Below are 25,231 nucleotides of genomic sequence, written 5' to 3'. Positions count from 1 at the left end.
CAGTCAGAGCGGGTCTGTCCCGCATGGAGCGCAGCGCCCTCAGCCAGCCGTGCCCAAAGGGCCCGGAGCAGCTGAAGGAGCCGCGGCGCAGGGACGTGCCCGGGCAGCTCACGGAGCAGCGGGGAGGCAGCGCTTTGTGTGTACTGAACCTGGCCGTAATGGGATCTCGGCAGGAAAATGGCCTTCCAGCTGCGCTGCTCTGGGGCACTGAGGAGAGCGGGACCCCTAAAACCAAGCCCCAAGCCTCCAGAGCTCCAGGAGCGCTTGCACAACGCTCTCAGATACACGATGGGATCGCTGACCGTGTGCAGGGCGAGCAGTTGGACTCCATGATCCCTGCGGCTCCCTTCACCCCGGGACATTCCCATTTCTCACCTCCCCTGGGCTGTACCAATGCAGTTTGCCCTGCCCCGCTGCGCCCCCCGCCGGGGGCGGATGGAACTGCCCCTCTCCCGAGCTCTCCCGAAGGCCGCTCGGCCCGTCCCGCCCCCAGCCCCGCCCCGGCCCCGCCCCGCCCCCAGCCCCGCCTATCACGGCGTCAAGATGGCGGCGTCTGCGGCACGCTCAGCGGCTCGGCGGCTTCTCTTGCCCTGGTCCGCTCGCCTGGTGCGAGCGCCTGGCGCGGCGCAGCGGGTGAGGCGGCGGAGCGGGGAGCGGAGCGGAGTTGGGGGAGGCGCGGGGAGCGTGGGCATTGCGGGCATTGCGGTGGCTCCGAGCACTGGTGTCCGGGCTGCCGCTGAGGAGATGCGGGGAGTTGGAGGCCGGGGGGCGGTGCATGCTGGGAGTTGTAGTCCCGGTGGCGGCGCGGTGCACGGCGGGAGGTGTAGTAAGTGATCAGTTTCCGCTGGTCGGGAGGTTTGTGTGTGGCAGCTGGGCCGGGGCTCTTCAGTGTGAGGAGGATGCCAGTGAACTGGAGATGTTCAGCAGGGATGATCTGGGCTGGAACATGTGTTCTGTGAGGAGAGGCTGAGGGTCCAGACCTGTTTCAGGTTGGAGAAGCCATGGCTTCAGCTGGATCTGTGCGAAGTATCTGCCAGCACCTAGGAGAAGGTTGTCAGGAAGATAAAACCAGGCCTGTCACAGTGGGGCACGGTGGCAAGATGAGAGACAATGGGTGTAAATTGAAACAAGAGAGGAAAAACTATATGTGGCAGTCAAACAGTGGAGCAGGCTGCTCACAGAGCTGTGCAATTTCTCACCATCTTGGGAGTTTGTCAGTATCCAGGTGCAAAAAGTAGTGAACAAAGTGATCTGACCAAGTTGATCCTGATTGGAGCAGGAAGTGTGACTAGAGACCTCCAGAGGTTCCTTCAGACTTGAATTGTGCTGTGTCTGAAATAACTGAGTTTTAAGAAATCTAACTTGTTCTAGGAGGAGAGTGGGTGAGAGCTGGATTTTGTACTTTCATGTTTAGAGCAGTTATATGGGGAGAGGAATCTTTGTTTATTTGTAACATTTGAATCACAGTTTTTGAGATGGCTGTTTGCTTGAATTTGGGGTACATATTTGCATTTCTTACTGAAAAACTGCAATAAAATTCCCTTCTTTTCTGCCCTGCTCTCATTTAATGTGCTTTAACTGCCACATGCTTTTGCGCTGCTCTGATCAATGGTTGATGGATTTGCAGTCCTGGCACAGGCCCTTGTGCCGTGTCTCACTTGACTTTAGGAAGCAGGTACCCAGGAGAATTCCAGGTGGTGAAGGTCCTTCAGGCTCCTGCTGGCAGAAGTGGAAACAAGCATGGCTGGCTGATGAGAGAAACAGCTCCTGTGTCAGATGGGAGGGCAGCAGATACATCTCCTCACGTGTAGTTTATCTTCAGGGTGTGTTTCAGGTTCAGGTTACTGCGTCCCTTATGTGAAGAAGTGATGAATAGCAGTCCTGAATTCTTTCCCTTATAAATACATGCTTTAAGAAATATTCACAGACTTAATGCTGAAGTTCAGCAATACATTTTTCAGAAAAGTATCCTTAGATATAACTTAACAATCTGAGCATAACCAATGATTTTCCTTTCCAGTGTGTGCATGTTGGAACACAGAGGCTCGCAGTTTCCAAAGCAGCAACAGAAGTGATCTTAAATGTCCCTGAAACTAGGGTGAGTCCTTTGGAAAATGGCTTGCAAGTAGCTTCTGAAGACTCTGGACTCTCAACATGCACAGTAAGTAACTTAGAAAAGGAAGGGGGGTTTGTATCTATTCCTGTGTGTTCGTTTCCTCGTGGAACTAAATTGCATTTGTATTTCAATATTTATTAACAACTGTTCCTAGAACTTAAGCCAAGACATAGAAGTCTTAAAGCTTTTCTAGATTTGTAATAAAATTTTTGTGAAGATCAACATTTTCTTTTTCTTGAGAAACTGCTCTGTGTAAGGAAAAAGCCATAGCAAAGCAGTTAGCTGGTAAAATGAGGTTTTTTTTTTTCTTCACTGAGGTTGGACTTTGGATTGATGCTGGAAGCAGGTATGAAAATGAGAAGAACAATGGAACAGCTCATTTTCTTGAGCATATGGCTTTCAAGGTAAGTGTGAATATTGATGTAGATATTTACAATGGATTTTAAAGTTATTTATCTTTAAAGATCAATGATAAAAACTTGGTCAGAGTTGTATAAATAAGTTTTCCTAATTGAAGTGAGAAAAATAACGTGGACAGCTAAGATTTGGTTTCCATTAGAAAATGAAGCTGAAATTGTAGTTCTGTGTAACTGTTACACAACTATGGATTACACAGATCTAATTTTTCACTCACTTTTACCTTCTTATAATAGTCTTAGAAGACACACAGTCACCCTTTAGCCAGCTTTTTATTTTCACTTGGGAGCATAGTAAGATTTATATCTCACTTTCAAGCTTGGAGAGATTAGTATGCCAATTTTATTTCCAGAACACATTTTCTTTCTCTTGACTTTTCCAGACAAGAAGTAGTAATGATGAGTAGATGAACTTAAGGCTCTAATGTCATTTTCTTATTGTACTCTTTCAGGGAACAAAAAAGAGATCTCAGTTAGACCTTGAACTAGAGATTGAGAACATGGGGGCTCATCTGAATGCGTACACCTCCAGGGAACAAACCGTGTATTATGCAAAGGCTTTCTCAAAAGATTTACCAAGAGGTAATTGCTCTCATTCATCAGAAAAGCTGCAAAGAGCAACGTGCTTATCCAGCTTCCAGTGAGATGACAGAGAATGATGCTTTCACAGTGTTGCAGTCCCTTCCTTGCCAGGTGAAAAGTCCGTTCTTGAACCTCACAAGAATGTGAGAATACAGGTTTGGAAAGGAGCCAGCAGGAAAGCTACTATTTGAAATATTTTTCTTTTCAGAGTCCCAAGATAAGATACCTTTAGAACTTCTCTCTTACTGTCCCCTTGCTGGTCTTATTAGCACTTGCTCTTGGGGGTGGGTTTCTCTTTTGGAACCAGATTTTTCTCGTAGTCTGAAAAGACTTTTTTCATTTCCATCTCTATTTGCAATTAGCTGTGGAAATTCTTGCTGACATAATTCAGAACAGTACCCTGGGAGAGGCAGAGATTGAGCGTGAGCGAGGGGTGATACTTCGGGAGATGCAAGAGGTTGAAACCAACTTGCAAGAAGTTGTCTTTGATTACCTTCATGCCACAGCCTACCAGAATACAGCCCTAGGACGGACAATTTTAGGACCCACTGAAAATATCAAGTAAGTCCAAAAAGACGTCTGTCTTTAATTGTGTGGTAACTTTTATATATTGAGAAAGATGTGTCTAAAATGTAGAGGACAGTGTCAAGTTTCATTTTTACACTGAAGGGAAGCTGAAATTGCACTGAATATAACTGTAAATAGAACCTCTGTATTACCTCAGTTCCCCTGTAGGCAGGCATCAAAGGGTATGTGAACTTCAGATGTTCTCTGCATGACTTCAGGGTTTTTTGCCATATTTTTCTCCTGTTTCTTAAATGTGCATTGACACAAAATTGGAAATACTTCTTTTTCCTATAGATCCTATGTTAGGCATATGATTATAAGGCATATTATTGTAAGCACACAGTGTTTGCACTGATCTTTCAGCATTTGTTTGAACCAGTACAGATCAGGGGACTGCTAAATCTGCTGCATTCAAAGGAAATGAGATCATTAGTGCATCCTGTCTCCACGTGACTGAGTTGGTGTTCTCATTCCTTCTTAGGAAGCTAGAAAAGCTTTTTATCCAGTTCCTATTTGCTTTTTAGAAAGTCACCCTTACTTCAGCTTTCTGCCTCTGCTCTGAACATTGGCAGCACTTTTATTTTGATACTGTATTGTTATATACATTTATCTCTTTTTACTCTGGTAAACTTTACTGACACAGTCGTGCTGCCCCCTTTCCTGTTTTTAGATCCATAAATCGTAATGACTTGGTGGAGTACATAACAACACATTACAAAGGACCCAGAATGGTCTTGGCTGCTGCTGGAGGTCAGTATGGGATACTCACCCTGGATCATAGGAAACTATGATTGAATGCATGGCCTGAGTGTGTGGGAACATGAGGAATTACTCTTTGTTCAGTAGGTCCTGTTTGTTGTTAGCCCTGTGTACTCCTGTGTATTTTGTGCATTCATATCCTTTGAGCTTTGTTCCCTTTTGCTCTCAGTAATATTCCAGAAACCTTAAATTAGGAATGAGAGGTGAACTGGAGGCCAAAGTCATTCTTCCATGTGGGCAGAAAAAAAATGGTCCTAGAAGGTGTGAAGGGGGGAATGGCAAGGAATGCAGAGAGAAAGAAGTAAGATTGAGGCTTGAAAGAGAGCAAAGAGCTTGCTTTGATGTAGTTTTAATAGAAGGCTGGTAAAGAGAACCAAGAAGGGGGGACTCATGAGGAGTTTGCTCTGTATAAAGGGAATGTGTGAAGAATGCAGAAGTGGGGTATTAAAGCAGGGGCACAAAAAATTACTGCTTGATTGAGTCTTTAAACTGTGCAGCAATTTAAATCAACTGTTTACAGAGTACCATCACAAAGCATGTGAAATACCTTTCCTCAGGGGTCTCTCATGATGAGCTACTTGACCTGGCGAAGTGCCATTTTGGTAACCTGCCATCTGCTCCAGAAGGAGGACTGCCACCCCTGCCACCTTGTAGCTTCACAGGTAGTGAGGTAAGCTGCTGGGTGGCTTCTTGAGCTGGCCCTTACATCCCTTGATATGTGCTCTCTGGCGAGGAGACAGAGCTGCTCTGCCACAGACTCAGCACATGAAAAGGTTTCTTGCCCCCAGTGACAGCAATGGAGTAGCTGCTTTCCAAAGCAGTGCTTCCCATTCTTTCTTGGATAAGCCTCACTGCCAGCACTTCTTATGCTTCATCACTTCCTAGAGGAAAACCTTCCTTATCCCTGCTCCTTCTGTCCTATTATCCTCTTCATTATGGTATTGGAGCATTTCCAGTTGTTGAGAATCACTCATTTAAAGGATGTGGCAGAGAACTGTTCTATTCCAGTTGTATTATTCCCATCTCTTTTCAGATTCTATGAAGTCACCAGATCTCCTTGCTGCTGGTAGTCCTAAAATGACTTGTAATACTTCTCTCTGTATGGTGGCAAAGTGATCTGAAATTGCCCCAGGGGACACCAGTTAAGCTGATGTTAAATTAATCTTCATATGCTGTAATTTTAGTGCATGTTTTGTAATCCAGCCTTAATGGAGAAATCTGTTTCTGTTATTTACTTGCCCCACGCCTGAGCGTGTTCAGGCTGCGCTGGAGCTGCTGTGCTGTGTTCCAGATTCGGATAAGGGATGACAAGATGCCCCTGGCACACCTGGCCATCGCCGTGGAGGCAGCCGGCTGGGCAGACCCCGATACGATCCCGCTCATGGTAGCCAACACCCTGATAGGCAACTGGGATCGCTCCTTTGGAGGAGGAGTGGTGAGTGAACCTGCAAGCACCGTGCTGCTCTTAGTGGGCTGGGGGCATCTCCCTGACTTGGGTACTGCCAGGACAGGAAAGGGGATCCAGCTGTGAGTCTGGGAGAGTTTGTTACCCAGGATCTAGGAGAGTCTTAGGAAGCGGTTCTAAACCACCAAAATAGAGGTGACTTGAGGTTTGCCAGCCCTCATGGAAAGCAGGATGCTTTACACCTATGTTATCAGAACCTGAGGTATCGGTAATTAGTTGTCCCTTTCTTGAACCTAAGGGTCTTTATGATTTTGGCTCAAATCTGGGATAGTATTTTGAAATGTGATATTATATGCAAGAAAAGAAAGAGCCATGAAATGAAGAGCTGATAATTAACCTTGTAGCTACTACTGCATATTCTGTCATCATTGAAATAAAAATGGGAAATCATGGACTATTAAGCTTTCAGAAAACTTCATGAAGTAATATCTTTTTCTTTTGCCTCAGCAGAGTTTGTCCAGTAAACTTGCTCAGATTGCCTGCCAGGGTAACCTGTGTCACAGTTTCCAGTCCTTCAACACCTGCTACACTGACACAGGGCTGTGGGGACTCTATATGGTCTGTGAGCCATCCACTATTCAGGACATGGTGCACTGTGTTCAGAGAGAATGGTAAGGTAGCAGCTGTTTCTCTGAAAAGATTGTTGTTAGTGGAGGAATACAATTTACAAAGGAAGTATTTAATGAGAATATTACTCTCTGCTTGGTCTTGCCTGGGAATAACAAATCCATCAAATTCTAAACTTTGGCACCCAACGCCAAGTCCCAGCACCCAGTTTTTGTCACCTGTACTTGGAGTGAATAGCTTAAGATGTAGGTTTTGTTCCTTGTACAAGAAAACACAGCAGGGATATTTTTTTGACTGTCAAATGACAGAAGTCATAAAACTGCCAGACCTTTTAGAGTACTACTGAGTCAGTGTACAGCCTGTGAGCTGCAAGTGCCACCACTGAAAGAGTAAATATTTGTGGATGAGAATAATGAATGTGCAATTACCAGACAGTATTAGTAGTTACCCAGTCTTCAGTTGCTGCAGTTGATGTACCACGTGCTGGTGTTAGACAGCTTTAGGGAATACACAGGGAAATGAAGGTTGAGCTGTTACATGTGGAATTTTGAAACCTATGATTCTAGACAATATTCATTCATCTGGGGCTTAAATCTGTTTTGAAGGATGTTGATACATGTAACTGTAAAGCTTGAATTGCAGATCCTATTAAAAACACATACATGTTACTTAAGAGCACTTGATTTAAAGTGGGTGAAGTTGAAACAAGTCTTGAAAATAAGGAGTTTGTATAATCACATAAATCACCTCTTACATACCATTATTCTATGAGATCCCTGTTAAGCTGTGGAGAAAAATGTTATCACTTTGACTCTGCTGCAGCTTAGCACCAAGGAAGACAGACAATTCCTGGGACAAGAATTTAGTGTTAAGCTGTTTAATGCATCCCCCTCTCCTCACAAAATGTTCAGTAGGCAGTGTGGCAAATTATCATCTCACCAAGAGAGGAGCTTGGAAGTAATGGATTGCCTTTTGGCTAATTACCTCTGATCTACTTGTTTGGCTCCTACTTTCTTAGCAACATCCATTCTCAAGATAACAAGTACAGACTGCACTTGCCTCAAAATAGGTATTTAATAAAATGAAATACAGCTCTTGTAAGAGAAAAACTTGCTCTTGGGTGTATTGGCATGCTTCCAAAACCCCTACTCTAGGCTGCTGCTTTGTATCCGTGGCTTGGTTTCCAACCTGTCTTACCAACTTTGTCTGTAGAAAAGCAGTGCCTGGTAGGTGCAGCACCTCCTCATCACAGGCAGTCTTGTGTGCTACAGACTACCATTATTTAACACCTTTGGATTGAAACTGTTTTTCAGGATAAGACTTTGCACAAGTGTTACAGAAAATGAAGTAGCTCGAGCAAAAAATCTTCTGAAGACAAATATGCTGCTACAACTTGATGGTGAGACTTATGAGAACTTTTTATTCTTTGTGGAGCTGTAAGCTGATAACTGAAGCATTTCCCCCCCTATTTTAGGGTCCACACCAATCTGTGAAGACATTGGAAGACAAATGCTGTGTTACAAGCGCCGAATCCCAATTCCAGAACTGGAGGCAAGAATTGAAGTAAGTGGCACTCATGTTGCAACTTCTAAAAGACCATCAAGAAAATTACTTGATACAGAAAGTAACAATATAGGAGTTGTGTTTCTTGTACAGTTAAGAAAATAATTCCAACTGAGAAAACTTTCAAGTGTTTTGTTGCCTGCTCCCTTGGATTATACAAAATTTAGATCAGAAATAGTTTTAAGATGAGATTGTAACAAAGATGCCTCTTTTATTACCCCTTTTAGGCTATTGATGCCCAGACTATTAGAGAAATCTGCACAAAGTACATCTATGATAAGCATCCTGCAGTTGCTGCCGTGGGTATGTGGTAGAAGTTTCCCTATTCTCCCATAACCCCTCCAGACCAAATGCTGTGAGTTGAGCATGTGTCATGGCCAACTTTCTTTAACCTCCAGGTCCAGTTGAACAACTTCCAGAGTATAGCAAAATCTGCAGTGGCATGCGTTGGCTTCGTGAGTAGTGAATAACAAGAACTTCCAGCATATTTTAGCTTTAATAAAAAATGGAAAACCACAAAAAACACCCAACAAACCAACTACACCCCTGTTTAAAACTTTGGAGTTGCTTTTGAGAAGACTGAAATTCAAGAACCAGCCCCTCCTGTGTGTCTGTATAATGAAGAAAGGAATGGAAACATGTACAGTATTTGCATTTTTTATTATAAAACAAGGATTGTCAGTAAGAGTCATTTCTTGACTTTAGTAGCATTCATCACTTGTTCTTGAGCAGCTTTCTTTGCCTTGACCATTTCCACGAGTTCCTGAAGAGGAGAAGGTGGGGAAAAAAGAAACTTAACTAAACATGTAACTTGTGAACAATGCTGTGGTTCTGAATACTACGCATATTTACTGTGAAACACTCTAGTTCTCAACATAATGAGAAGTCTACATGGTTTAATACTGTAGAGCAATTTCTCTTAGAAACAAATCAATTGATGGAAGGTCAGTGCTCGTGTACCAGGAATTTTGCATACAGGAGGCTAGGGCTAGGACTTCACCCTCTAAAAGAGCTTGCTGTCAAAACTATAAGACAAATTTCCTGACACAGACCTTCTTTCCCAGCTTCCACAGCCATTATTTCCACTGAGGAACATTTAGTCCTTACTGCTCTTTTGGGGTTGAGTTACCAAAAATAAAAAGTTTCCCGTAAGGCTCCATCATTTTGCCTGTGTCAGGTACTGTCTCTGGGAGGCAGTGGAACAGTGAAAGCAAAGGATTCTCTGCAGACCTGGACTAGTGACAGTCCCAGGAGGAGGAGAGGGACCTCACCTTGTATCGCTTCATGCAGTCTTTTTTTGACCGGCCTGGAACAGCTGCTGCTATTTTCTCCCATCTTTCAGGAGTATTTACTGGATAAGTCTTCAATGCTTGTTCTAAAAGTTTTTGTTCTTCTGTAGTCCAAGGGGATGAATCTAGAGGTGATCCTGGTTTTAAATACAAAATGACAGCAAGAATAGATACTTTAAAAGGAGTCTAGAAACATTGTAAAACCTATAATAGTTGATTTGAAATCCATGCAGTTTTGGGATGTAATGTGTGTAGCAGAAACCCTGGCACCAGAGCCTGGATGACTTACTTGCTATGAAAGCTTGTAAGCAAGTCTTGAGTAAGTTCTGGGTTACTTTCTTTTAGAGACCCAGGGGAAACAAGTGCACAAGAAAGGCTCCCTTTTCACCTTTACCTTCAAATCGTTCTGAGGGGGCAGCACTGTCCATCTGAGGCACCACACCATGTTCTTTTTTAAATTTGTCAAATGCTTTCTTGTTTATGTCATCTTTTTGATGAGGGTCTATGAGCAACAGACATTAAAGAGAATAATTACTGCAAGAACATTAAAAACAGATGAAATAATAATAACATTCTGTAGCAGATTAGTTACAATAATCACAAAATCATAAACCCCAGTTCCTACTTACTTTAAAACAATGGTAAAGAGGTTGGTAATTAAAAAAAATCATTCAGGGTCCAATAAACTTTTCTCAGTGTCAGATTCTCCAACCCCTATATCCTGCTTTACAGTGCTCAGAGGAATACTTGTTCCATATAATCTTAGACCTGAATCTGCAACTTCACCAAAATCAAGATGGATTTTTCTCTCAGTTAACAGCTGGGGCACAAAACTCATGCATTGCCCAGGGTATGACCATGTCAGAGAGGCAGGAGCATGGAAAATCCAGGTGCTCCTTGTGCCACTGTGGTTTGTAATGCAGAAACCTCTTGAAAACTCGGTGGGGTTTTTTTTCCTTCTGTAGTGAAATGTATAATTTCCTTGCGGCCTTATTCCAGAGCTGTCTAGGCTTCATTTTTCATTTTTATATTCATTTTTGAAGAGGAGATGAGTCAAATTCATTTAGGTGTCTTACTCTGGTGTTGATTCTATTAATTTTTTATAAAGTGTCTCTAGAGCTTCAGCAGTTCCATTTATTTTAGATGCCTTCCTTTGTAGGGAGCTTTCTGAGAGGCCCATTTATCTCTCCCTGAGCCCTTGCATTTCATGTGTCCCACACATCAGAGCATCAAGCTACAGTCAGAGTTCCTTGTGAGGTGCTGACTTAAAAAAGAGCCATTAGGATGAAAATACTGAATCACATAAATGCTCCTCTAAACCCTCCATCTGAACTACATTTCTTTTGGGGCTGTACAAAAGCAGGCAGCCCATGTTATTACAAAAGTAAGGTAATATAGATACCAAGCTTTTGGAGACTCTTTGCTTTATTGATGACATCTTTTGCTGTTCGTTTTATTCCAGTAGTAGAGTGCAAGTTCATATAGTTGGCAATAACTTCCCACCTACACAAAGAACAGAAAGGATAAACCAGCATATTACATACTACCTTATCTTCATACAAGCTATGGTCAAGCTCCTGTACACATTTTTATAAACTCCTGAGTAAATTCAAACATATTTAAGTATGTGTAAAATCCCAGAGTACCTGTTCTGCAAAGCTTTCAGTCACTAACTGAAGAATTCAGTCAGCTTGGGTGAACTTAGTTCCCAGTACAGAAAAAGGATGGGGTAGGATGTAGGTAAGTGCAAACCTCTGATCCTCAAAATTCTGCTTAACTGCTGCTTTCCTGAATTCCCGAAACACCTCTGGCTGCACTGAAGGGCTGAGAAGTTACTGCCCCCAGGAAGAATGCCTAAACATCAGGTAAAGAGGCTTAAACAGGAGAAGGCTGGAACAGCCCTAGCCCCAAGAATATTCCTAGTGGATTCTTAGCAAATGGAAGGCAGTATGTACCACTGATCAGACAGGAGCCTCGAGGCCTGACTGCTGAGCTGCACAAGCAGGCACTGACACCACCTCCAAGGAGTATGGCAGCTGTTTGTTTTTTTTCAGTAAGCATCCAAATCTTGTAATAGAGATTTGAAATCTGTGTAATCCTAATGGAAGAAGGCATTTCATTCTTGTGAAAAAGTATTTAAAGTGTGGTCCTGTTTTTGATGCTTAGCAGTAAGCTGAGTGCCAGTGCTGCTTTCTGTAAATCCCAGCCTTTCCCTTTTCCCCTGAACAAAGCTGGTGAACTTAACTCAGGCTATTTTCCTCCTACCATGCAGAGGACAAACCAGCCTCACATTCACTGTGGAGCTCCTGGAAGCAGCTTACACACTTGGCTGCCTCTCCACCTGCACACCAGTCACGGGGGTGGCTTTGTTCTCCACTTAGGGACTGGAGCCTACCCTGGAGTAAGCCCTGTGCAAACAGGCACCTCAGCACCATCTTACTAATGGACTGAGGCCCAAACCTGGGGGAAACAAGGTACAGGGCCAGAGCTAACTCCAGTGACACACGGAGCACGGCACCAAGGAAAAACAAACCACTGGCTGCTTGCGAGTCAAGGAAAAGGAGGATGTTTAGGAAGTCCTTATACTGACAGAGTACTTGGGATGATCTGAAAATGTTTTATTATGCTTGTAATTTAATTAAAATTTGTTAGTAAGAGCTTGTAGCACTAAACCCGAGAAGTACCTTGAGTTAGTCCCTGCTGGAAAGAGGTTCACAGCTTTAATTAGCAACTGTAAATCATCCTCTGGCCAATTTTTGCTTCCCCCTCCACCGCCAGTGGTTGACTTTTCTGAACTCTTTGTTGCTTGGCGCATACGAGCTTCTGCCTCTTCTTTCTCTCGCCTTATTTGTTCATTTATTTCTTCTATCTAAAGATTGTAAATAAGCATTATTTATTTACTTACTGAATTATTGTTACATTTTACAGTGACACAACCCTCTCTCTGGACTTGCTCTGAGTCTTGCATTTTGCTTAGTTTCTGTTCTGTATATTATATATAAGGAAACAGAGGAGCTTATCTGTTCCAGTATTATTGCCCTTTATTCCATATGTATATTTTTAGGATTTAAAGGAGTTAATAGCAGAAATCCATCACAGGTTCACAAAGAAATTAAATGAACCCCCCCAGAATTAAAGCAAAAGCTTTCAATTTTGTGTGAATGTCTAGGCTAAACACTTGACTTAGGGGGACAGATCCACAAAAGTGTTAAGACCAATTAGGGCAATTAAACATCCATGTTGAATACACCTATTCTCAAATCTTCCAGCCTAACTGGTATCTAAACCTGATTACCTCAGCACAACCATAGTAACAGAGATCTTTAAGTTACAAATGAACTCCAGATTTTAGTCACTAAGTGTGTACTTAGGGTTAGATGGCCGTGGGTAGTTTTTTACCGAGCTAAAAATGACTAAAGTTAACCCACTGCCCATTTTTGGGACCTGTAATCACATCGTGAGACTGCGGTGTGACACATCTTCAATCACCTGCTTCTGAGTGGGCCCAGTCCAATCTTGGCAATATTAGAAGAGCTGTGGGCTTAGGGCTGTTGGCAGGATACCCAAAGGCGAGAGCAAGAAACCTTTTTCCTAAAACCTTCCTGGCAAAAGGGAACTTACCCCACAGATAATTTTTAGTGGAATAGTTTTAACAGATAGAAAGGGGACTGCCCTGCATTTGGAACACCCTTCCTGGACAATGGAATATTGAATTCAGTCCCCTGTAGAACAAGAGGCATTTCAGTCTTAAATTGTCTGGTGAGTAAACCTGACTCTGGGATGAAGGCAGATCATATTCCCCACTATGGAAAAAAGTTCAAAGCTGTGAATCCACAGTGGATGAAGGAAAGTGCCTTACTCCTTCTGCAGGAGGATGTAGGTTCAGCTTTTAGTTCAAATGGCTTTTCCCCAATGACAAACAGTTTGGCAGATCCTTGCTGAGGTTTGGTAAATTTTGATTCCATGTATCTTGCATTTCCCAGTCTTTGGTATCCAACCTACCAGCCCTTCTAGTGTCTACAGCTTGCAGCACACTAAGTTCTTTTGTGGATCTATCCTCAAGTCACAGACACTAGACTGGGATTTTTCTTGCATAACAGAGTAGGTTAAGACTACCCTCGTTCCCTCAAGGTAACTGCTACACATTGCTGGACAAAATGGAATTCCTCTGCTGTTTCTGTATACTGTACAAGAGGTTTTGTATTCTTTACAGAAGAACACAATACACAAAAAATGTGTATTTTTTTCTTGGCTGGCCTTATTAATTTGAGCAGCCATGAACTGCACAATGTAAAATGGAGCAGAGATCCCTCTGCCTGTGGACTCTGAAAATCAAGTCTTTGTGTTTTAACAAGCACAATTCCACAGCAGCTATGCTGTATCTTACTTCAGTTCAGACAGGTTGATTTCACAAATGATTTTGTTATTTGGATTCAACACTCAGCATAATTACCTGTTTTACTACAGCCGCCTTTCCTCCTTCCCTTGTTGTGGATGTAAGTGCTTCATTCAAGCATTGCAGACTAAAAATAAATTATTAAGTTACAATGGAGAGCTAGTAGAAAGATAGGTATCAAAATGAGCAGAACGCAGCAGCAGGAAGACTTACCTTGCTAGCTCAAGACGATCACAAAGCTTTTCCACCTCCTCCATCATTTTAACACAATCTGCCTCATTATCAGAAAAGTAATTCCAGTTCTGGAAGCAGAAATACACGTTCTACAAAGTTCTTGAACTTTATTGTCCTATTCCTTCAGACAAAGGCTTAACACACAGCATTCTTCAGCCACTGCTGCATTTGGACCTATTTAGTCAGCTTTACTCATAACTCATACCCATGTAAGTACGTGTTTTAGTGTTTTGGTTTTTCAGTAAACCCACTTTCCATACCCATCTCCAGCCCTAAGAACAAGCAAACACAGTAATTTGTCTGACATAACCTGTATTTCATTGTAATAATAGTTAAATACCTTGCATGTTGTTCTGAGTTTTTGCCTTTCTTTCTTGATTGCTTTCTTCTGTATCTCTTTTTCCTTTTTTGCTACTAATGCTTGCTGCCTAACTTCTTCTTCCTCCTTTTCTTTTGCTAACCGTGCTGCTTCTAATTCTGCTTGTCTTTGCTGCAATCAAAAGGAAAAAAAAATCCAAGTAAAAAATCCTCCAAGTCACATTGTTACAGGGTCATTCAGCCATCCAATATCAAAATGTGTTACTTCTGGTTTGAGTGGAGTTTCGTGTGTATGTTTGGGGGTTTTAAAATACATAAATACTTCAATGTTTGGTTTTCCAAGAATTTTGAGGGAGATGATGACATATATACCATTTGGCATTAACTCAAGTACTCACTGTGAGGGCTCTCAGTTTATAAATCCTCACTTCCTCTACAACGAAGATACAGAACTGTATATATTTCCTGCACCTGCCTCAGGAGTATAAACTTCGTAGTCCAATATTGCTCCTGCATCATTATTGACTATTTTGCAGTGTTCTAATGTCTTTTAAGTAACTTTTTTGCACCTTCCAGCTCCCTTTCATTCCTGTACTTTCAGAGCCATCTTGTCCAAACTGTTAATATTTATCAAGTATGTTCTATTACCTCAAAGTATTTCATACCAACCAACCATTCACAAACCTCATGCACAAGGCAAGCAGACATGTCCATTTTATGCACTTAATGCTTGCCTTGAAACCAGAGGAAGTGCATGCAACAAAAGAACTCAGTTTTCAAAGGTGTTTTGTTTCAGATCTGCATTCCTTGTTTCCATCTCATTGTCAAGGGCTGCCAGCCTTGCATTGCCTGCTGCACATGCATCAGAGACAACACATCTTTGAACCCCAGGGTAATTCTATCAGTAGTCTTTTGACACATCTAGAACCTGAAGCAGTACATGAGGTGTGAATGAAGCAGAATTTTTCAACCCAAGTGAAGTACTTCACTTACTTTTTCTTTTGCCTCCTGTTCTTTCCGTTTTGCTTCTACCTTGGCTTTCTTCTCTGCTTCCTTCTTTGCCTTTTCTTCCTCCTTAAATTTCTTTATCCTGGGATCACAGCTGTATGCATTGTCTGGCAGAAGAAAGGAAGCATCATGTATAGAAGAGAACCAGCAGATTTCCACAGCTAGTTAACTAATCTCTCTTTAAAGAACAGCTTGTGTGCTCACCAACAAGAGTCCTAATTCTGTTCATTTCTTCTTTTTTTCTCAACGCTCTGGCAGCTCTGTTCTGCTTTTCAATCCACCTCCTTTCATCTCGACTAAAAGGGAAAGCATAGTTCAGTGCTAATGCTTTACAGTGCCACTGTTAGAAATTCATCAACAAGCTTCTTAAATAGTTTCCCCCACACAGATGTTCTTCAGTGAATACTTCAAAAATAGACTTCAAAAAATGAAGTTCCAGGCTCTGAGCTCATGTAAAAAATGCTAAGTGTTTACACAGTTATATAAACCTGACAAGCCAAGCTGCTTATCTGTCATTGCAGGGAATGAGATCGTGGACTTCATTTCCAAAATGCAATCCACTTGCTTACCTAACATTAAACTCAAGCAAAACAACACAAATGATAGCATATGATTTAATTAAAGGACAGCAGTATAAGCAATGCCACAAATATCTTGCTTTGCAGGATATAATAATGTCAAGTAAATCCATCTTGAAACTCAGAAACAACGCTCTAGGAAGCAGCTTGATGCTCTGGGTAAAATCCTGCCAGATTCACTCCATTAAAATACAGCTCAGGATATAGATGGGCCAACTAAATAATCTGAAATATTTACCAGCACTGTCAACAAAGAGGCAAATTTTTAGTGGGGGCCTGCAGCCTCACCCACACAAACACACAGAGAGCAATAGAGGTGGCAGGGAGGTTGGAACTACGTGGTATTTAAAGCTCCTTCCAACCCAAACCACTCAATACCTCAGAACAAAGAAAACAATCCCCGTAACTAATACCAGTAGACTAATACCAGTAGACTAATACCAGTAGCTTTAAAACATGAGCAACATCACCTTTGGCAAGAAGGGGTAGCAAGAATCATGACCATCTGAACAGCATCTGTAATGTAGTTCTCTCTCCTAAGTACAACAGACTAGGTGCTATTTGTTTAAACATCTTTGAGAAAAAAACACTAATGACAGGAATGAGCAGGAAAAAAGAGCTATGCAAATAAACCAAGACCCTTCCAATGAGAAGCCTAGAGGTTCATCTGTGTGATTTACCCCAAGTACAAGTGACAGGGAATTGATTACAGTGCCTTCACAGAATCTTCACAGGAGAGAACAGTGGGTCTGGTGAGGCTCAAGAAATTCAACAGCAGAACAGGCACAAGAGAAGAGAAATGCCTAGCTACAGCCTAAATATGGCAGTTTCTAGCACAAAGACAACCACTGAATCTAAATAGAAAACTGATTTCTAGCCAAACTTGGAAGAAGAGATTCATACAACGCAAGTTATGGTCTCACAAGGATTACTAAGTGGAAGGTTGTGTCCTGTGAAATGTGTGTTAGACTAAATGATTCAGTGCTCCAAGTTCTGAACATTCTATTTATAACTGTTGGAAGGATAAAAACAGAATGTATTTTCCAATGGCAACATGGTCTGAGTAATTCAGCAACTATCACTACATCAACAAATATGTAATTTTTATTAACATCATGCCATCAGAACGCATCTCTCCAAATTTGAGGAAGTATCACTTTCTCAGTACAAGTTAAGGAGAGAAATGATACCTGCATGCTCCTCCACTCTGTCCTGGCTCCAGGTTCAGCCTGTGCTTGGGACTGGCAGGAATTGCAAGTCTGAACTTAAATAAATGCACATTTCAAAGCACCTCAGATATACCTCTGCGGGGCAAGCAGGAACGAATTCAATTACATGAAGAAGCCCACAGTAAGTTCAGTTCAAGTCCATGACTGACCCCTAGGCTGGGAGAGTGGAATTCAGACTTGGCTCAGCCACCTTTCTTCCTGTGACTTACAGTCTAACAGAAAGTTGGAAAATCTTACTGTATCAATCTCTCAGTCTCCTGTCAAAATTATTTTTACTTACATACCATTCTGCTTTTTCTTTTTCCTCTTCGTCTAAATAGGAAAACTCTCTCCAGGAATCAAAATTATACCTGAAGCACATTTAAGGAAAAAAAAGTGAATGAAAAACCAGAAAATCTGTTAAAAATCAGCTATATTTTTTACTGTTACGTGTTTGTAAGCAACTATACTGCTGTTTACAATTTATAATACATAATTTACAATTATACTGCACCTACAGTGATTCCACACTGTGTTAAGTCAAAATGCAGGATGATTTACACCTCTCTGTACTATGGGACATAGTCTGCTTCAGGATGGCATCAGTCCTGCCCACTCTAAATATCTACAGCTGTCTAAGCTCCCATCATAGGCAGTGGAAATGCAGTGCAGTCTGAAGAGTTCAGAGAGAAATTAATCTTTATGTGAGCACCCATATTTAGCAGGTAAGGCAAGCCATAAACATTACTGACATTTTTGGACTAAACACACCTCCCTTTACTAGGGGAGCTTAAACACCTAAGACATCTCCAATAAAAATAAAGGTCAGGTGAGATAAACCTGACTTTCAGTCTGTGGGTCAGCTCAGTTCTCAGTCCCTGTGGTCAGAAATTCCCACTGCAACCGTGAATTCACCAGTAGAGGGATTAGCCAGGACAAAGCCAGCTCAGTTTGTGCAAGGCACAAACAGCTGTGGGGTAATTTTGGGACATTACGAGGTTGGGTCAGCCCACAGTGAACAACCCACACACCAAAGGGTCTGCAAGCCCTTTATACTGCATGTCTTGAATACTGTAAATAGAAATGGAAGCATCAGCTAACTTACCAAAAGGAATAGAATGCATCTACCTCCTCAAATGAGGAGTTCATGTCTCCAAGTTTAGGTACATTCTTCTTATTTGACCACCTGAAAATACATGGATATATTCAAGAAATAATACATACAATCTTCATAACTAGGCATTTGTTAAGTACAGAATCAAATTCCAAAGCTCCCTCCCACCAACAGAGAGGGGGCACCAGGAAAGAAGAACAGAGCAGGAGAACTCCTCCTAAGTATCCTCCAGACTGGGCATTTTTGGGGAAGTTTCCCCAAAAAAGCAACCTTCTCCTGCCTGAGTGCCTCCTGCCTTGTGCCTCAAGAAAACCTGATAGAGCAAAAGCCATCTTTGTAGATATTCAATTCAATTCTCTGTGCACATTCTTCTGGAAGAGGAGCTTACAGGAAGTGGGCAGAAAGTGCTCTGTGAATAACTCAGCTCTGTGGTAGGGTACACGAAGTGTCCCACACATTCTAATGGAGCACAGGGGAATAATGCATACTCTGCCTCCGCTGCATTTTTTCTAGGGAAATCTTCCAGAGGGTCTAGTATTTGTGGTTCCATGACACAGCATCCATTTCCAATGCAGAGAAGAGACAAACCTCATCTGACCACAGATCCAGGTCTGAAGTCTATGGAATACTTGACAGACAATTCAGTACGACTACTTTAAATAATAATTGTTCAGAATGTTGTCAAGTGCCTCATGCAATTAAGCACTTTTATACAGGGAAAAGCTGACAGGTTTCTATTGTGACAACCTTAATACCAAGTTAATTGTCAACCATGAATCAAATGCAGAAGTCACACAATGTAAGAGAAAACCACCAAATATTGATAGTTACAATTATCTTCTCTTTTAACCAGCTAAATCATGACTATAACTACTGCATTCTGTTAATGTCTCACTCTCAGAAGAAAATAATTTTAAAAAGGAATTTTTAGTCAGCAGCACACAAACATTTGGTATTGTAAGTGGTAAGATGGAGCAATGAGTTGAACAAAAAGGGCAGTAGGTAATAGGAAGCTGAAAACTTTTCTTAAAATTGCATGGGTCAAACTCAATGCCATTAATGTGACAGTTCAGATTTTTTTAAATGACATAAAAAATAATTGCAACTCTTTCAATTGTATTACATTTTTAGCAAATTAATCCATCTCTTGTTACAAACATAATGTCAAAAGAGTTTGCAAATGCTGATTCTCCAGCAACAGCAAGGGCAGTCAGACATAGCTTACCTGGCATTTCTTTCAAAAACTGGAGAGAAAACTTCGAAGAAATTTTCTTTTGCTTCACTTTTGGAAGGTACAGAGTTATCAAAAGTTGGATCTATGCTGTTAAATGCTCGTCGTTTCACGGGATCAGATAATATTTCATAAGCTGAAAGTTAGCAGACATAAGGTTGTAAATGTTTAAAAAGATGTTCTCAGATCTGTATCTGATCTATCAGTAGCGTTCTGTAGAGCTTGATATTTAATTATTTTAGTGACACAAAAAGCATTGCTGTCTATTCCTGTTAAACTAAGTATGAGGAACATTTATGAGAAAGAACACATTTAACCATTAAAATGTAACGAAACTGATAATATTTAATTTTATAGCAGTAAATTTTGTTCAGTTTGGGCATGACATCTTCAGACTTTTATTCTACACTAGATCCTTGCAAGATAAATTGACAAGATGGTCTACTAAGGAAGAGAAAAGGCAGTCCCTGAGTTAATGTGTTGTCAAAATGGGCAAGAAAAGGAACCATTCGTTAGAATTTTTGCAGGTCACAATGAAGTTGTACTGAGTTGGACAGAATATAAAACTCCACACAAACTCTCCAAAACATGCAAACACCCCCTGTTTTCATGCTCTTAAACCCCTGTAGCTGGGGAGCCAATGCATTACTAATCTTATATTCTGGAAATCACACTAACTATAGCTTTAGTACTCTTACTTTTTTTTTCCTCAATGAAGCGTGGAGTTTTATAATGATCACTATTTTTCATTAAGAATCAAAAGTCAAAGGAATCCAATTTGTGTTATAGTCATTCATGGACTTCTGTGCCTGCCAGAGGACACTGCACCATGAAGGTTGGATGTAGGAGGTGATAACCTGGAGACCTTGGTGCTCTGCAGTTCTGTAAACGGATCTCACTGCACATGTCAGTGCAGAGAGGAAGGAATGACAGTGGCCATCAGTGAGCTGCTGTCTGCCAGTCTGCCCTCTCCCTCTGGGAAAGGACTTCCTCCACCAACACTCCAAATGACCCCAATTATCCTGCCTCAGTAACCCTCATACCATTTTCCTGATCCAGGAAATTCCGTGCACATCCATTGGTTCCTCGTCCATTTGAGAGATGTCCCTTCCACTTACAGATCCTCAGTCCTACACATTCAGTTGCCCCAGCTCTGTATCTCCCACACATTCCTTTGTCAGATCAAGTTCTGAATCCAACCTATGTTCTCCCACCTTCTTTCTGTTTCATTACTGTTTGCTCCTACTCCAGGTCCCCCTTTCCTACAATTGCATTTTAGGATTTCCTTCCTCCAAAATGCTGCCCAGGAGCATTATTCCCTTTCTTTGCTACTTTTTGCTTTCCTTTCTGTTTACCCTCAAACTTGGATTGTAAGCAGTTAAGAGAGAAGATTCTATGATATTTTGCTCCATGTGTGTAGAACACAGAGCATATTCCTGAATTCACTGGTAGGTAGTTCTCATCATAGATATCTGACAGTTTCTGAGAGGACTGCAACAGAAAAATGATTTCCTTTGGCAACCTTCCTCCTTCTGACAACTCCAAAGGAGGCAGAAAATATTCCTGTGCCTAACATATCTCACACTAACTAGTATGTGTAAGAAGAAATTCAGAGAAGGAAGTTTAGAAACACAAATTCCAAGATTTCCTCTTGCTTCAATCTTATTGAGTGAAAATAATTTGTTTAAAATAAACAAAAAAGCCAAGCTCTCAAGCATTTCTGGAGATGTAAATCATACACCTAGAACAGCCCCTATGGTTTTGGAATTGCCCAGCAGTGATGCTCTGGGTCATAGAATCATTAAGTTGGAAAAGACCTCTAAAATCAGAGTCAAGCCATTAATCCTGCACTGCCAAGTCCGCTGCTACACAGGCAGGAGGGAAATTTTATTCAATTGAGTTCACTTGCTCATCTGTGGGCAAAAATGAGCAGCTGAAGAAACTGATGACCTGGATCAAATCAACACATGTTCTGTTGGCAGAGCAAGCACATTAGAATTCAGATTTTCCAACTGCTGCTGGTGCCTGTGGGGAATTGCTCCCTGGCTCACTGGTTTATCCCAGGTATGGGGCCACCTCCAGAGGCTCATCTGTGTGTGCACTGCCACAAGTGTCACATTTTGTCACCAGCTGGCACAGCAGCCAAACGTCTGTCAGCTGCATTCCCATCCTGCTGCTACCCACTGGGAAATTGCACCTAATATGATCTATGGATCTATTGCAGTTTTCTAAAATGGAAAAAGAACATCTCCAGCTGTTTTGTCATTGACAATTCCTTAAGATCCTAATGAAGCACAACAAATACATTTCTGATGATCAAGGAGGTTGAGAGAGTATCTAACAAATGAGGTAATTTGCTTACCTTTAGTTATGCAAGTAAAATAATCATTGTCACCTTCTCCTATCTGCTCCCCTGCAGCTTTTCGCTTGTCTGGATGATGTTTCAAGACCATGGATTTATCTAACACATAAATGCATTACAGTTAGAAATGCTTCATCAGAAACAGTTTCAAACTAAAAAGTAACACAGTAACTCCAACTGGCGTTTCTCTAATTCGAAACTTAAATAAAAATACAAACCAAACACTTAGATCTGGGAGAAAACAGAAGTTAATGAATTTTCTTTAACTTAACACTATAGTTAGAATTAACATTATTTCATCTTTGCTGGGACATAAAATAACCACAACTCAAACTATTTTCTATTCCACCTCAACATCTGAAGAAGTCTCTGAGACTTATTCTACTGTTATGCCCAGCAAAGTGCTTTAGCATCTGTAAGTGTACAATTAGCTTAAGTGAAAATATAAAAACAACTCGAAAAATAAAAATAGTTAATGTAATTTTAGTTATTTCTAATGAAAAACAAAAGTTCAGATAAAATAAAACCTGTATTCTATCCCTTTATTGATGTTCTGAACACAGTCCAAAGTGAAATTTAGCAAGAAAACTACAGCCTGTGAATGCTGCTGCACTTCCCTATGACTAACACTGAGCACACACACAAGACTTTGGGTTCAATTCTCCCTCTGCTCAGGCACAACTGGCACATACAGAATATCTACTGGAGGTGCTGCCAAAGTTGTCTTGGTGTTTAAAAGGTAAAACCAGATTTTAGACCGACTCCCTTGACAAAAGATCTTACCGTATTGCCTTACGACACACACGGTACCTTCTTGGTTCTCTCTAAAATACCAGAGAGAAGATACCATGCAAGCAGTTACTGCACCCTGTCTCCCGAGAAACAATCAGAATCCTTCTGAGAAACAGGAGAGCACAGAATACACAGGGGGAAAAGACTCAATCTCTACAGCACCAAGGAGTGAGTGAGTGCTGTCAGGGTCCTAAAGAGACAGGCTCTGCCCCTTGCTCAGATCAGTGAGATCACTGCTCACCACCAGAACAGCTGCTGCTCTATTCCACAGCAGCAAATGCTCCACAGTGTGTGGAGCAGCTGCCAGAGGCAATGTGATTTCCTGTGTAAGCTGGAAAATCCACTGATTTCCATCCATTTCCATTTGGAACTATCTGGAGACAGTGATTCTTCTTGCAACAACACAGGTAGTTGTTCACAAGACCCATTCACAAAGCCATCAGCTTATCCCAGAGAGCCTACTGAACAACGTTCAGAGTCTTATAAAATCTCCCTCCACTAAATACTTGCATCATTCTTGCAGTCAAGCACACTGCTTTCCAGAAACAAAGTTCTGAAGCCCAACGTGCTCCATTCCCATGCCACTCTCAGACTGGTATGGCTGTTACCACTCAGCAGCACTAACGGGGCAGCTCAGCACTCCCAAGGGGGCTGCCAGGGAACCTCTGGGAACACACAGGGCAGGGACAGCTCTGTTCCTCTGCCTTTCACTGAGCCTGACTGCAGACTCAAAAAATATAGGAATGTGTAGTTACAGTCCCAAGGCTGTTGACAAAACACACAGGCCAGGAAGCAGAGATGTGAAATTTTTTAATTCCCTAGAGTTAGGCCTCTGGATTTCAGAGCTGTGATAGGAATTTAAGAGGCTGGTAAGCAACACAAATCAAACTTTTAGGCCTGGGAAACAGTAAAAACTTGTTCACAACAAGCAGGTATTTTCACTGGAAACCAGTTGTGTGCACCTGATAAAAAGGTTATGCTTATAAGGGAAAGGTACTTACGAGCTGCTTTGATTTGTTTCTGAGTAGCCCTGTATCGTATATTTCCCAGTCCAAGAACTGCATAATGGTCTTGATTCTGAGAGAAAAGAACCACAAATCCTAATAAACACTCGTAAATACAACACATAAAAACACCACAACACATGCAGAAAACCAGTTCTCCTCCCCACCTCTTAAAGGCAAGAGGGAGAATTCTTCCCTCTCTCAATGAACATTGGGAAAAGACTGTAGGAACAACTGTCATGAATTACTGAATAATTACTGAATAACTGAGTATCAATAAATTAAGCCTGTCATAGAAATTCAAGTAGCTTAATCTAGATTGGATTGAAGCACCAGAAAATTCAGTTACCGGTGTTGTTAATGTTAAGAGTGCCAATGTAACTCCAGAGTAAAGGAGATGGTGACAGGGAGAAAAGACACTTCATTCTTTCAGGCAATAAAATAAAAAGCTGCAGCTCAAAACTAAGATCTTATCCTGACGTGTTTGCCTTCACACACCAGATATGGTAAGGGACATGAACTGATTCAGATGAGTGTAGGAGGGGAAGAGGAAGGACATCTTTAGCACCTGGCATGGCAAATAACCTTGATGGGCAAAAATAATTAACAGGAATCTGTATTGAGTGAGTACCTTCCAGTCCTTTGGGTCAAGGGTTTTTAACATAGGATATTCCTCAAGCTGCAGTTCTTCATCCCCTGATTCTTCAGAAAGTTCCTTCTCATCTTCTAGCTCCTGGAAAGAGGCAGAAACATTTATGTTTCTCCTCTTAATAAATGCTTCAAACCATCTTCCCACAGGTTCCACTTGACAGAGTACTGATGCTATAAGCAAAAACATAAAAGCAACTTCACCTTCTGTGGTTTACTTTTTTTTTTTTTTAATTAAACCCCATCGAAGCCCACAAAAGTACAGCATCACAGGTTACAGATGGCTGAACCTTCTCTTAGGCTCCACACACATGAGTGCAAGAACCAGCTCATGTGCCCATCAGACGGGAGCTCCCAACGCCTCGCCGTGCTCTCACATCTGCAAAGGTGCTTTTTCAAATTAAAGGAACGCACGCGTCAAGCGATATTAAATACAGTCCTACTGGCAACGGAGCAAACCACCGCTGCAGCGATATTAAACGCGGATTGATCTTCCCCGCGTTCCCGCTCCCCCTTCCCAGGCCCCTCCCTCCGGCAGCGAACCCAGACTTGTTGCTCGCACACGGGCTCAAACGATGCCGCCGAAGGCACAGCACGCGAGACCGACACAAATAAAGTCAAATAAACAGGAAAGTTCTCCGAGACCGGCCGAGGTGGCAGCTCCGGGGCCCGGCGGGCTCTCTCGGGCGGCTTTCCCCGGCGGGCGCGGTACCTACCGGCCGAGAGCGGCCTGCACACGGCCGAGCGCTGCCCGTCCGCCGCGGGGCCGCGCACCAGCGCCATGGCCGCGGCCTGCGCCCGCCGCGCCACCGGCGCGTGCGGCGCCCACAGCGCTTCCGGGGCGGCGGCGGCGTGCGGCGCCATAAGCGGCCCGGCCGGCCCTGCCCCGGCCCCGCGGGCCCCGCGGAGCCCCCGCTACCCCCGCGCCGCCCCCGCGGCCGGAGCGGCTCCCGCGGGGCGGCACCGGCGGCGCTGCCCGGGGCCGCGGGATGAACCGGCGGCGCCGCGCGGAAC

General features: G+C 42.4%; 2 protein-coding genes across 4 annotated transcripts; one reads left to right on the top strand and one right to left on the bottom strand.

Moving 5' to 3' along the window:
• Positions 1-514: 514 nt before the first annotated feature.
• PMPCB (peptidase, mitochondrial processing subunit beta) lies at positions 515-8,726 on the top strand. Of its 2 annotated transcripts, none has more exons than XM_063396925.1 (13): positions 515-633; positions 2,021-2,161; positions 2,434-2,520; positions 2,985-3,114; positions 3,477-3,675; positions 4,352-4,431; positions 4,998-5,110; positions 5,732-5,875; positions 6,356-6,516; positions 7,786-7,871; positions 7,947-8,035; positions 8,263-8,338; positions 8,434-8,726. In XM_063396925.1, the coding sequence occupies exons 1-13, from the start codon at positions 544-546 to the stop codon at positions 8,496-8,498; spliced, it is 1,461 nt and encodes a 486-aa protein (XP_063252995.1). In that variant the 5' UTR covers positions 515-543; the 3' UTR covers positions 8,499-8,726. The 2 variants fall into 2 exon arrangements, with proteins under 2 accessions (XP_063252995.1, XP_063252994.1); XM_063396924.1 differs by having other exon boundaries at positions 6,353-6,516.
• DNAJC2 (DnaJ heat shock protein family (Hsp40) member C2) lies at positions 8,677-25,225 on the bottom strand. Of its 2 annotated transcripts, none has more exons than XM_063396922.1 (17): positions 24,934-25,225; positions 24,201-24,391; positions 23,567-23,642; positions 21,774-21,872; positions 19,406-19,547; positions 18,172-18,252; positions 17,372-17,437; positions 15,485-15,576; positions 15,266-15,387; positions 14,295-14,444; positions 13,934-14,022; positions 13,778-13,847; positions 12,009-12,193; positions 10,727-10,827; positions 9,719-9,826; positions 9,307-9,461; positions 8,677-8,798 (listed from the first exon to the last, which is right to left on the bottom strand). In XM_063396922.1, the coding sequence occupies exons 1-17, from the start codon at positions 25,079-25,081 to the stop codon at positions 8,724-8,726; spliced, it is 1,950 nt and encodes a 649-aa protein (XP_063252992.1). In that variant the 5' UTR covers positions 25,082-25,225; the 3' UTR covers positions 8,677-8,723. The 2 variants fall into 2 exon arrangements, with proteins under 2 accessions (XP_063252992.1, XP_063252993.1); XM_063396923.1 differs by having other exon boundaries at positions 24,201-24,302; positions 24,934-25,062.
• Between the last annotated feature and the right edge of the window lie 6 nt (positions 25,226-25,231).

This window comes from Prinia subflava, chromosome 4, assembly GCF_021018805.1.
Source record: "Prinia subflava isolate CZ2003 ecotype Zambia chromosome 4, Cam_Psub_1.2, whole genome shotgun sequence".
Taxonomy (NCBI): Eukaryota; Metazoa; Chordata; class Aves; order Passeriformes; family Cisticolidae; genus Prinia; species Prinia subflava.
Note: the sequence above shows the minus strand (reverse complement) of the source record. Positions and strands in the feature narration are given on the sequence as shown.